This window comes from Penicillium digitatum, chromosome 5 (genome assembly GCF_016767815.1).
Source record: "Penicillium digitatum chromosome 5, complete sequence".
In the NCBI taxonomy this organism is placed as follows: domain Eukaryota; kingdom Fungi; phylum Ascomycota; class Eurotiomycetes; order Eurotiales; family Aspergillaceae; genus Penicillium; species Penicillium digitatum.
Genome location: NC_089388.1, coordinates 2,266,860 through 2,279,255, shown reverse-complemented (window position 1 = coordinate 2,279,255; position 12,396 = coordinate 2,266,860). Strand labels below are relative to the sequence as shown.

General features: G+C 50.1%; 5 protein-coding genes across 5 annotated transcripts; 3 read left to right on the top strand and 2 right to left on the bottom strand.

Moving 5' to 3' along the window:
• Positions 1 to 5: 5 nt before the first annotated feature.
• Pdw03_2015 (putative swi2/snf2-like protein) lies at positions 6 to 2,806 on the top strand (the record flags this gene model as incomplete). The annotated part of the gene is made up of 4 exons (XM_066100055.1): positions 6 to 233; positions 299 to 1,105; positions 1,157 to 1,901; positions 1,956 to 2,806. The coding sequence occupies 4 exons, from the start codon at positions 6 to 8 to the stop codon at positions 2,804 to 2,806; spliced, it is 2,631 nt and encodes an 876-aa protein (XP_065957782.1).
• Positions 2,807 to 3,646: 840 nt separating this feature from the next.
• Positions 3,647 to 4,593, top strand: Pdw03_2014 (metalloprotease m41 ftsh; the record flags this gene model as incomplete). The annotated part of the gene is made up of 2 exons (XM_014680761.2): positions 3,647 to 3,833; positions 3,878 to 4,593. 2 exons carry the CDS (start codon positions 3,647 to 3,649, stop codon positions 4,591 to 4,593), a joined length of 903 nt encoding a protein of 300 aa, XP_014536247.2.
• A 2,802-nt stretch (positions 4,594 to 7,395) lies between these two features.
• Positions 7,396 to 8,666, top strand: Pdw03_2013 (Aryl-alcohol dehydrogenase Aad14, putative; the record flags this gene model as incomplete). Its single annotated transcript, XM_014680762.1, has 3 exons — positions 7,396 to 7,819; positions 7,891 to 8,155; positions 8,216 to 8,666. 3 exons carry the CDS (start codon positions 7,396 to 7,398, stop codon positions 8,664 to 8,666), a joined length of 1,140 nt encoding a protein of 379 aa, XP_014536248.1.
• Positions 8,667 to 9,816: 1,150 nt separating this feature from the next.
• Positions 9,817 to 11,157, bottom strand: Pdw03_2012 (Cytoskeletal adaptor protein SagA; the record flags this gene model as incomplete). The annotated part of the gene is made up of 3 exons (XM_014680764.1): positions 9,817 to 10,556; positions 10,619 to 10,853; positions 10,918 to 11,157. 3 exons carry the CDS (start codon positions 11,155 to 11,157, stop codon positions 9,817 to 9,819), a joined length of 1,215 nt encoding a protein of 404 aa, XP_014536250.1.
• A 300-nt stretch (positions 11,158 to 11,457) lies between these two features.
• On the bottom strand, positions 11,458 to 12,395 carry Pdw03_2011 (mitochondrial K+-H+ exchange-related-domain-containing protein; the record flags this gene model as incomplete). The annotated part of the gene is made up of 3 exons (XM_014680765.1): positions 11,458 to 11,792; positions 11,848 to 11,903; positions 11,959 to 12,395. 3 exons carry the CDS (start codon positions 12,393 to 12,395, stop codon positions 11,458 to 11,460), a joined length of 828 nt encoding a protein of 275 aa, XP_014536251.1.
• Position 12,396: the final 1 nt, after the last annotated feature.

Sequence of the window (12,396 nt, the reverse complement as noted above, 5' to 3'; positions counted from 1 at the left end):
GCAAAATGTCTGCTGAAGGCACATCTACTCCCACGGATTCCCGGGCGGGTACCATGGCGCCCGAGTCGGTTGTTCCTTCATCGCCCCTCACAGACCCGACTGAAGCCGATGAATCGAAGTCGTCTCTTGGCAAAGAAGATGACGATTCCAAGGCAAATTTGACCGATTCAGAAGATGTCGAGGGGATGGACACTAAGGCCAAGGCCTTGATGCATTTGTTGAAAACCAGCTCGGTACGTGTCCAGTCCATCCTCATCTTATCTGATTATAGTGGTCTGATGTCCTCTCGTACCTGCAGGTCTTTGTCGCTATCATGTCAGAGAAAATGAAAAAGCAACAAGAGGATGCACGTTTGGCGGCGATCAAGCACCGTGAACAGACTGCTCCGAGCCAGAAGAAAACAAAGGCGCCTCCGGAACCTGGTCGCCGAGCCACTCGAACTCGGCCAAACCAAGATGCGATGGAGGAGGACGCAGCCGCCGACGAAAAGGTTGTAGGATCGTCTAGAGGTCGGCCTAAGCGGGCAGTCGCTAATGGCAGCTCGATTTCCAGTTACTTCAAAAAGGCTGATGTGGAAGTGACTGAGGACAATTCCTCGGTGCAGCAAGCCCTTGAGCAGGCTGCAGATGACTACAAAGCAAATCCCAAAGCTCTTGGTGAACAGGACCTGGTCGCAACACAGCAGCCAAAACTTGTGAGCGGCGGCACAATGAGAACATACCAGTTGGAGGGCCTCGAATGGCTCAAGACCCTGTGGATGAATGGGCTTTGTGGCATCCTTGCTGATGAGATGGGCCTTGGAAAGACTGTTCAAGCCATCTCCATGATTGCCTTCCTGAAAGAAAAGAACGTCTCAGGGCCCTTCTTAATTGCCGCACCACTGAGCACGGTGAGCAATTGGGTGGATGAATTCGCCCGGTGGACACCGGAAATAAAATCGGTTTTGTACCATGGCTCGAAGGATGAGCGGGCGGCCTTGCGTAAAAACCATATGAAAATGAAAGACCAGGGAGACATGGATTTCCCAGTGATATGCACGTCCTACGAGATTTGCATGAATGACCGGAAGTTTCTGGGTCAATATCAATGGCGATATATCGTTGTTGTAAGTTTCCTCAAGCTCCTTTGTACTTCCAAGATGCTAAACGACCTATAGGATGAGGGCCACCGTTTGAAAAACATGAACTGCAAGCTCATCAAGGAGCTTTTGACTTACAACTCAGCCAACCGTCTGTTGATTACTGGGACGCCTCTCCAGAATAACATCTCAGAGTTGTGGTCACTTTTACACTTCCTGCTCCCTGAAGTTTTCAACGACCTCAACTCCTTTGAGGGCTGGTTCGATTTTTCTTCCGTGCTTGACAACAAAGGCCAAGCGGGGCTTGTTGAAAAGCGCAAGCGTAACCTAGTCACCAGCATGCACGCTATCCTTAAACCTTTTCTTCTGCGGCGTCTCAAAACAGATGTGGAGACCAATCTTCCCAAGAAGCGAGAGTATATTCTCTACGCTCCACTAACCCCCGAGCAAAAAGACCTCTATCGGGAGATCATTAATGGTACAGGGCGCCAGTATCTCGAAGGAAAGGCTCTGGAGCGTCTGGAGAGTAAGAGCGGCAGCTCGACGCGATCACAAAGCATGAAGCGCAAACGTCATGGCAATGACGAGACAAGGCCGGCCAAGAGCACCAGATCTAGCGGGATATCTACACCGGCTATAAATGGAAATAATCCTAACCGCCGCCGACGAATTACGCGTCAAAGCTACAATGATCTAAGTGATGGAGAATTTGACGAGCATCTCCGCAAACTCGAGCTGGGAATCGAAGAAGAGGAAATGAAGCTCGAGCCTAGCGATACTGAGCTTGAAGAGATGCAGCGGGCTGAGAATCTGAAGCTTGCCAGTGCGTCACCTCAAATTCATCTTTCCTAGTCTTTTTGCTAACATTGTCTTGCAGAAAAAGAGATTGGACAAAAGAAAATGCAAAACCCAGTCTTACAGGCCCGCCTTGCCTGCAACTCTCCGCACAATTTTTACTGGCCTTGGGTGGACGAGTCCTCATCCGTCGACGAAAGTCTCGTCTCTGCGTCTGGAAAGATGCTGTTGTTAGACCGCTTGGTCTCCTGTTTACTTGAGAAGGGCCATAAAATTTTGATTTTCTCCCAGTTCAAAACTCAACTGGACATCATCGAAGAGTGGATAACGACACTTCGCTCCTGGGAATGTTGCCGAATCGATGGCGCTATTGCACAGTCAGAGCGCCAAGCTCAGATTAAAAACTTTAATACCAAGAAGAATCACAAGCTCTTCCTCTTGAGCACCCGAGCTGGGGGTCAAGGAATCAACCTCACCGCGGCTGACACTGTCATCATCTTTGATTCTGACTGGAATCCCCAGCAGGATCTGCAGGCTCAGGACCGAGCCCACCGCATTGGCCAGACCAAGCCAGTGATCATCTACAGATTGGCCACGAAGGGTACCGTTGAACAAACACTTCTTGAGAAAGCGGATTCCAAACGTCGACTCGAACGTCTGGTGATACAGAAGGGCAAATTTCGCTCTTTGCTCGACCCTAGTGCGAACTCTCAAGATATCGACGAATTGCGCAAGGCTCTTGGCGAGAACGAGTTCGAGCGGTTCGAGGTTGGCGTTGACCCTGCGTCGATCTTGTCCAATGAAGATCTTGACATCTTGACCGATCGCTCTGAGGAGGCCTATCTGCGTGCTGAGAAGGGGTTGGATACGCAAGGAGCTGCGTTTGTTGCAGTTGAAACGAAGCGCGATGCTGGCGAGAGCATTCTCTCCTGAGATTTTTATGGCTGTTAATTTTGTTTTTGTTCCCCCGTCCCCCCTTTCCATCCAAGCTACACGCTGAATTATTTCCGGTGGTCACTGGACTGTAACAACATTAATGGTTGGCTGGTTTTCTTGGCGTTGGCACACAGGATGGGTGACTTGTTCGTGTATCAACTGCTACACTTTGCGTTTCATAGTCTGGTAGATTCCTAGACTATGATACATGTTTGCTATTGTACCAACAGACACCTGCGTCTGGGCTAATATAGTACACATTGACGAAACCATACGTCCTGACAAGCAATGAGATGATTGGGCTTCACATGAGGCTAACCGGCCCCTGAAAAAAAAAAATTTTCAAAAAATACGGACCCTAGGCCAGGGGGACCCCCTTCGTCTGTGAGCTGCCAAATGCGTGCCACTTTGTCTGCGGCCTAACTTTCCCTCTTCCATTGGACTCCTTGATCGCTGCCACAAGTCTCTCTCTCGGTCGTTTCAGGTTGAAACAAACGCGGCACTAACAACCCAAGGAAGTACGACGGACCCAGTTAACTGATTATATCCAACGCGCATTCTCCCTTGGCTCGATTTTCCTGCACTCCAGGAGAATATATGGAAGAAGCTCGACAGCGCATCCGCCTTCACTGCACACCATGTTTTTCCTTCAAACACTCAGTTGGATTATGTTGCTGGAAGGACTCAAAATAAGCCAATATACATTTACGGATGTTTGAATATGTGTTGGACAGCTTTGTCGAAACAATCATCGAGACTATGAGGGGTGATGCATTTCTGCGACAAGAATTTTGTCTCCACGGGCGAGTGGCTTTCCATGACCGCCCAGTGGAATCCATGGACACTTCTCTAGAAGAGAGCGAAGAGCAATTGCATGTTGACGATGCTTTTGTTACCCAACAAGTTGCTGGTCGGAGGACAAGGGAGGCAACAGCCAGCAGAAAACTCGTCCTCTACGACGACGAAATCGCCGCGCCGATCATTTCTGTGTTCACGTTGTTGAAGATGGATGCCAGGTGGCCGCGTACGCAGTAGAATTCAAAGCGTCTCATAAGCTCACTGTTCCAGAATTGGTTGCCGGTTTACACGCGATCGAACCGGCTCGTGATATTATTGGCCAAAACGGCGACACCTTTGAATTTCACGCTACCCATCTTGTCACCGCCGTAGTCACTCAGATCTTTTCATACATGATCGATAGCAGTGTTCGGTACGGGTACATCTGTACTGGAGAGGCTTTCGTATTTCTCCATATCCCAGAGGATCCCACCACCGTTCAATACCACCTCTGTGTGCCGAATCAAGACGTTCAGGAGCACGATGAATATCGCCTGCACCGGACATCCGTGGGCCAGGTGCTTGCATTTACACTCCAAGCGCTAGCTGCTGAACCCCCATCACAAGAATGGCATGACGTAGCAAACGAAGAGCTCTCCATCTGGAAGGTTGAGTACTTAGACGTGCTACGGGACATTCCAGAGACAATCCGCAAAGAGCCGCCATCCTTCGTGTATCGATCGTCATTCCAAAAGTCATACAATACGCGAAGTCGCTGCAAACCAGGCCAGTCAACGCCGCCAGAGGAACCGTCAAGTGGGGCCAGTGGTAGCGAAGAGGACTTGCCGTCGCCATCAACCATGGCAGCCGTGCGCAAACCAAGAGGCCGTGGCGGAAATGAAAAACAAACTCCCGCCAGTCGACGGGGAATAGGACAAGCAGAAACCAAGAATGGTGGTTCCTCTAGCTCACAGAAGACGGGGTCAACGGGGATCATGAGGCCGTAATGTACCATGGCATGCATCCGCGGCATAGTTAACGGGGGACCTTTGGACAGAAACTGTCCGAATTTCCACGAGTACGGCACTGAAAGGCATCTCATCAGTCCACGGGAGTTTACGCGCAGGCTGCATAGTCAACTTCGGCGAAGCAGGAATGATGGCTTTGAAACACTGCACATCTGTGGCCGATCTGGGTATCTTCTGAAAGCAACTTTATTGTCCCACGGGGGGTACACTGTCGTTATAAAAGCTACAACGGCGCAGAAGGAACAAAATCTTCGCCGTGAAGTCGATACCTATCGCCGCCTCAGAAATTTGCAGGGGCCTCCAATCCCTGTCTGTCTTGGAGACTTTGAGCCCCGCATCACCTATTGGTACCATGGCCAGCCCATGGCGTATATGATGATTCTCAGTTGGTCGGGGACCCGGATTCAAAATATTATCAACCCACAAAATTCTGATTTGTTCCACCGAGAGCGTGAGAGGGGTTTGAAAACCCTTCGATTACAAGGTGCTGTCCATGGCAACAGTGAGTGGCGTAACATGCTATGGGATGATGAAGTGGGCTGTCTAATCGTGATTGACTTGGAAGATGTGAAGTGGTTAAAGCGGCCGGTTGAATCAACGTCCGACAACACTACCCCGGGCAGCCATCGCGGACACAGAGGCATATTTGGACAGACTCAAGTCTTATCGTCCACTCTTTGCGGTTCGTTCTTTTTTCTATGAGGATTCTGCACAGAGCGGGCTTGAACTCGCCAAGTTTGCGTCGGGCTCACTCATTTAGACTCGGGTTTAGTTTAGGGATTATTTTTAGCGCAGGTTTAGAAATCTTTTTCTTTTGTCACTTGTCTGAACTCTTTATGGATTAGGCCTCGGTTAATGATAACGATGATTTTGAAGTACTAGGGCAAGAAGCAACTCATAGCCCTACTCGTCGCAAGCCAAGATGATGATGTTGTCCATGGGGTCAGATATTTCGTCCGCGAGAGGGTATCGGGTCATTCCAAAGTTGAGCCAGTGACCAGCTAGTCTCGAACGATATCAAAAACAAAAGGAAGAAAAAAAGGAAGATACCACGAAGCTCGTGTCGCAGAGTGCAATGACGACATCTGTAAATACGCCTCCCTTTTTTACGTTAGTGCTCTTGTCTCCTTTGAGACCGAGAAGGGAACCCTTATTGGGAGAGAAGTATTAATAGGACCGTTGAGCGCATCTACTCACCCTGCAAGTATACAGGAGCCCTTGTCACTGCTCCTAACTCACACTTGCCACCTAGAACGAATATGTGACCCCCGTGAAGTTCCTCCTCGAGCAGGGTGCTGATGTCAATGAAACTTGAAAACCTATACCAAGGGAATTCAAATTGAATGGGAAAGAGATAAGCTGCATCTCACATCAAGTGGCACCAACGAATCGCGTGACCATAAATGAATCGAGTAGCCAAGGGAGCAAGGTAGAGGCTGGGGATTGTACAAGATTCAGGGACAGTAAACCCCGGTTTGAACAAACGTGAAGAGAACCGATGCCTATTGAGGAACTAAACCTATGCATCCTTTAATCCGCCATAGCAATACCGAATTTTTCTCGTTACTTCGTACCTCATTAATTGATCCTTAATCATTCCTTGTAGGGTGGAACTAACCAGTTCTCTGGTCATCTGTTTGCCTCCCATATAGCTCTTGTATCCTTTCTGTGTCCTGACACGCCTCTCTTAAATATCCCCACTACTACCCCAGACCTATGAGGGCAGCATGATGTTGTACAACATCGGGAGAAGTGGTTTATTGCGCGGATTGCAAGGCGGTGTAGGCTGGAAAGGCGGTCTGTAGGTGGGGCCAAAGGCGGTGTTCAGACTCGTGACCTGCTCCGTACGGAACAGACATGGCACTTTCTATGTTTTTTATGTTGTATGTTGTACTTGGAACCTCCATTTACCATCAGGTTCATCTCAGCATCTAGAATTCTCCAAGATGGGTCCCTCAATCTACGTAGGGAACTACTGTCTACGCTAATCCCGTGATTAGAAATTGGAAAAATTGAAAAGTTGAGCACTTGGAATCAATCAGAGAAAAGACACAAGATATGTGTAATCTCTACTCAGTATATGAGATACACCCCGAGCATGCATTGGAAAGTGACTCATTTCGTGTGCTTTCAAAAAAATTTGCTCTCCATCATGAACGCCCCCAAGGATATGTCCGTTAAGTCCGCCTGCTGGAAGCATGTTTTGACCTGCTGTGGCACAAATGTCAAGATTCTTAGTCAGGATTTCCATTTTGCCTCACTGATAGGGCTTTCGGAAGATCACGGCATCTCACGAAGCTCCCAACTGTCTAACTCCGTTGACAAAATCCCCTCATCAGAGTTGCTACTGCAGCTATAGTGGGGCTGTATTACAGAACCCGCAGGGATGTAGAGACGTATGAGACAGTGGCCCCGTGAAACTGACCACACATTTTTACAACAGGATGCATCATTGCCCCGGAATAGGAATAGCATGGCGTCGTTTGCCTCCCCACCCGGCCCCCACCCCCAGAACAGGATCTGTCAGAGATCGTCTTAACTCCGTCCGAGGCCGTATCCTTCTCCACCAGTGATTGAAGAGGTCTCTCTATCTATGAGGCTACATCGGAGGTCAGCTAGCGGTGCAGCTAGCACAGCTTGGAGGGGTGTCGTTGTTCAAATTCAGGTATAAAGATGAATTGAAGTTCATGCTGCGATCTAAGCACATCAACCCCGATCTCAGCACTGCATCAAACAAAAACACCACATCTTTGAACATCATCATCCAAAATCGACTTCACCATGGCAGAACCGGTTCCCCCCACCGAGCTTGGACGCCTGCGCGTCCTCTCGTCCACCGCCGGTGTGCGTGTCTCTCCTCTACAGCTGGGTGCCATGTCGATTGGCGAGGCCTGGGCTGGTATGATGGGCTCCATGAACAAGGAGTCCGCATTCCAGCTTCTAGATGCATACTGCGAGGCCGGTGGAAACTTCATTGATACTGCCAATGTCTATCAGAATGAACAGTCGGAACAATGGATTGGTGAATGGGTTGAGGCGCGCCAAAACCGTGACTTGCTGGTGCTAGCCACCAAGTTTAGCTTGGACTACCGTAGCCATGCTATTGGCAAGGGCCCCCAGGCGGCTAACTTTGCGGGTAACTCACGCCGCAGTATTCGTGTTAGTGTGCGCGATTCGCTCAAGAAGCTACGTACCGACTATATTGGTGAGTCTCCAACTTCCTGGTATCGCCGACCTGTGAGCTCCCCCAGATCTGACTCGTGTCACCGCCTTCAGACATCTACTATGTTCACTACTGGGACTTTACCACCTCGATCAAGGAGGTCATGGATGCCCTCCACATCCTCGTCGAACAAGGCAAGGTTCTATACCTAGGAGCATCGGACACCCCGGCCTGGATTGTGGCTGCCGCGAACACCTACGCTCTCGACCACGGGAAAACTCCCTTTAGCATCTACCAGGGACGTTGGAATATTCTTAACCGTGATTTCGAGCGCGACATCATCCCTATGGCCCGGGAATTCGGCATGGCTCTTGCACCGTGAGTGTCTCAGTTCCCCTGTGATTCCAACAACCGATGGCTAAGATGTGTCCCAAATAGCTGGGATGCCCTTGGTGGAGGCAAATTTCAGTCCAAGGCCGAGCTCGAGCGCCGGAAGGCTGCTGGAGAAGGGCTGCGTGCCTTTGCCGGCCGACCTGCCCACCAGACCGAAGAAGAGATCAAAGCCAGTGAAGCTCTGGCGCAGGTGGCATCAGAGCATGGCATTGATTCAGTCACCGCCATCGCGCTAGCCTACGTCATGTCCAAGGCCGGCAATGTGTTCCCTCTGATCGGCGGTCGCAAGGTCGAGCACCTTACGGAAAACATCCAGGCCCTGAGCCTCAAGCTGACCCAGGAGCAAATTGAGCATCTTGAGAGCGTCAAGCCCTTCAACCCCGGCTTCCCGCACAACTTCATCTCGGCAAACCCGAATGTTACTGGTTCATCGTCCCTGATTGGGCGGACCAATGCTATGAAATTCCCCAACGCTCGGAAGCCGACCTCTCTATGAGAGACCACTACCAGGGGCCTGATGATGTGTCGCACAGAGGACAGGGACTGTGGGTATGCAAACAGGCGGGCATGAGATTTGGAAAGAAGAGATTGAATCAATTAAAATCCATTATACTTGTACAAAGACGATGTATGATGTGATCGTAGCGCCTTCTGGAAGTTCTCTCCTCCAGCAGATGTATAGAAAATCGTTGGGGACCCGAGGAAAGTGGCCAAATCAGTCATAGCCCTCTAACCTGCTGGCACCTGAATTAGCATACACGTCTGTTCCTAGACATAAGAAAGCCAGGCCGGGAGTTTTCTAGGAGCAAGAGTTGCCAGGCTTTGAGGAACCTCACTTCCCATCACAATGCTTCCTCGTCCTACATGGTGATCGCCACATGGTCTTCGACCTCGGTGTGTGCATCGACGGGGAAGCTCTTCCCCTCAAGATCGTGCAGTTTACCAAGGCCACCACTACAGTATCCTCGTCCAGCAGGGACGTGGGATCAATGCTAGATGAAGATAGCAAGATAGCACGAGGTGGCCATAACAACTGTCTCCAAGATCCAGGAGCTAGATACTACCGGCTGTGTGTTGGTTCTTCTTAGGCATGACGACTCACTGAGTGAGCGTCTCCCGATATGACCTGACCGTGTGAACGACTGGTCGACCCAGAACCTGCGAATGGACTCGCGATGGATTTTTTGCAAGGAACTGGAGAACGTGAAAAAACTCTGATTGATTAAAAGAGAGCTCGATCAACCCATCTATCACTATTATGGCCCTACTCGTCGTAATGGATCACATCCTTGTCAAGGCCAACCAAAGATTAAGATCAGGATTCAAAGTCTACACTATAGAGAAGAGAATCACGCCGAGGTCAACTTGCAAGGTAGATAGAGCCGTGAGGTCTCACTATTGTATCATATTAAATTAATTCAACATTTCTTGCACAAGCCAGAAGTAAAAAAAAATGCGAAGAATATCCATTGGACGCCTGAAGCACCCTAACAAGAAGATGGCTGTGCATGATAGTCGCGAGAATCAAGGAGATGGGACATATATGCAGCGAAAGGGGCCGTGGAAAAGAAAAAAAAAAAAAAGAAAAAAGAAAACAAAAAGCATAGGCCAACGGGTCCGCTAGTCCATGCTCACACAGTAAGCAATCACCGCCGAGCTTTCTCGTCTTCAATCTGGCTGCGGAGGTCCGAAAGAACACCATGCCGTTGGGCCAAATGGTTCTTCAGGCCGTCCACCTGGTCCCCAACAGCCTTGACATCTTCCCGGAGTCGCTCTAAATCCTGACCGTCCTTCGCACGGCCAGTACCTTCACGCAACTCTCGCAGTTCCCGCTCCTTGTACTCCAAGAGTGAAAGTGCCTCTTTCTTAATCAAAACCCAGTTGGGTCGGCCATCATTGCGCGGCCCATCCCGCCTGGTCTCGGAGGCTTTAGTGGTGGACTCCAGCTTCTTCTCCAACTCGGCGAGCTCGCGGCGCAAGCGCACCTTCTCCCACTCCTCGTCCTGGATCGTATCGCTGAAATCCGTTCCCTTGGGCTGGTACGAGCCCTTGCCGCCAACGCCCAGACGACCGAGGTACGTATCACCAAACTTGGCCTTGCGGCCTGTCCGTGTTTCCGTATCGCCGTCGGCACCGTAGCGCTGTGCAGGTCGCGCCTTGTCGACTTGGTAGTCGATCTGGTTGTGTTCGAAGGAGGCGCGCAGCGATGCGGGGATGGTGCGTGGGATGCGGAACCCTTCGTGGCGGAAGTTCAGGATGTGCAGGAAGGCGAGTGTTGCATCTTTGTTGATTGCAGTTGATGCAGAGGGATTGACCAGGTTCCAGGCAGAGCGGACATCGGTGTCGGGCACGTCGAGCGATTCGTAGAGGGGTTGTAACTGTTGGACTGGGAGGTGGTCAGCGGGGTGTTTTTCTGGGCGCGCACAGCGCACTGCATAGGTTACTCACATTCGACTTGGCCGCGCGCATTCCGGTTGGCGTCGTAGATCTCGGTGTACTTGTTCTTGTCGTCGGGCTTCATATACCAATCAAAGCCGTCCTTCAGACCGAGCGAGTCGTCCTCGTACTCTATCCGCTCAAATTGTTCCTGTCCACTGCTCAGTACACGGGTTGCCTGTACGAGATGTGACTTGGACTCTGGAACTAGCCAATCTGGCAGGACGTTCGGGACATCTTGTAGTTCCTGTGTACAGATAAGACGTTGTGTTAGCGCGATTTGGTAATGGTTCGAGACAGTGGGCACTTACGCCGTTGACCAGGTCAAAGACCAAGCGCATCGCAACACAGAACTCCTCGAAATCCAGCTCTCCGTCTCCGTCGACATCAGCAATGTCCCAGACCTTCTCGAGCTGGTCATCGCGCAGCCGGCTGTTCCTCAGCACGGAGGCGGCTTGGGAGCTGTTCAGGTGCTTTTGTCCATTTGATAGTGAGGTGAAGATCTCCCAATATCGCTCAATCTCCCATTGCTCAATCTTTTTAACAGCCATGATGTCTGGAACTCCGATGAATGGTGAAGAGGATGAGGCGGGAACAATGGGGGGAGAGACTCGGATTTACCTACTTCCGTCAGGGGCTCTGAGGTCATTGGGCTCACATTGTAATGATCCTTTCTGTCTGGAGCAAAGTATTCATGTTCATTTGTTCGTTCTAATTATCGTCTATAACATGGCTATCTGCTGAATTTTGATATGTTCCTTGCATTATCTTACATGACCCCCCCCCCTCATTGTTGAGTAGAAGAGCTCAATGTCTCCTTTTCCCAGAACACGGTGATTTAATCATCGGCGTCATGAATCATTCTTCTCGTTTTTCTTATTTTGCTTGGCCTTCGCTGCAGCCTCGAGCTGCTGATTGACTTGAATTATCGCTCGTTCAGCTTCCAACACAAGCTCCGGTGCTTCCAAGATCGTAGCCAACTTCTTGGCATCAGACATCTGCAACAGGACCCGATCCTCACCCTCCTCTATGTCCTCGGCAACCTCGGAATATGATGTGTCGGTCGTAGTAGCTTCAAGTTTTTGAGATGCACGTTTGGCAAATAACCGTTCTAGCTCTGGTAATGAGATGGGGTTGAGGAGATTCTTTTCAACGAGGAATTCTAGATGTCTTGAGCCATTCAACGCTGTGAATTATCGTCAGTTTCATGACCCCATCTCCGTGTAGCAGATCAAACCAACCGCGCCAGTGGGACCAGCCCCGATATGCCAAATAAAAAAAGGGAATATTCGGAACCCTGCTCTGTGTTAGAATGTCCACATCACTAGGAAAGACTCGTGGCATTCACATACACTGGTATCAATCCCAAAGGTGCTGTAATCGGTGCAGCAATCAAGCTCCACATCATCTTCTTCCGATGAAGCTCCTGCCTCTCTGTGGCAATCGTGCGCACCACTTGCTGAATTCGCTCCAATCGCACCGCGTTACCGGGAAACAGCACATCGACCTTGGTCTTTCCATGATCTCCATTAATCCGCAGCTGAGTTTTGAATGAAGGAATACTTTTGAGGGCCCATTCTTCGTATGGTATCCGTTGCTGAACTCGATTGCCCCAGCTAACAAGGTGCATCTTCCATCCTTTATCGGCTTCCTCCCACTTCGCCCATGTTTCCGCCGCCTTTGTTGTAATCCTATCAAGAATTGAAAGCTCTTTTGCTAAATCCTTGTTAAGAGGTCGAGCATATACGAGTACTCGTTTCGTCGAAATGGGAATTAGGAAAAGGCGCATA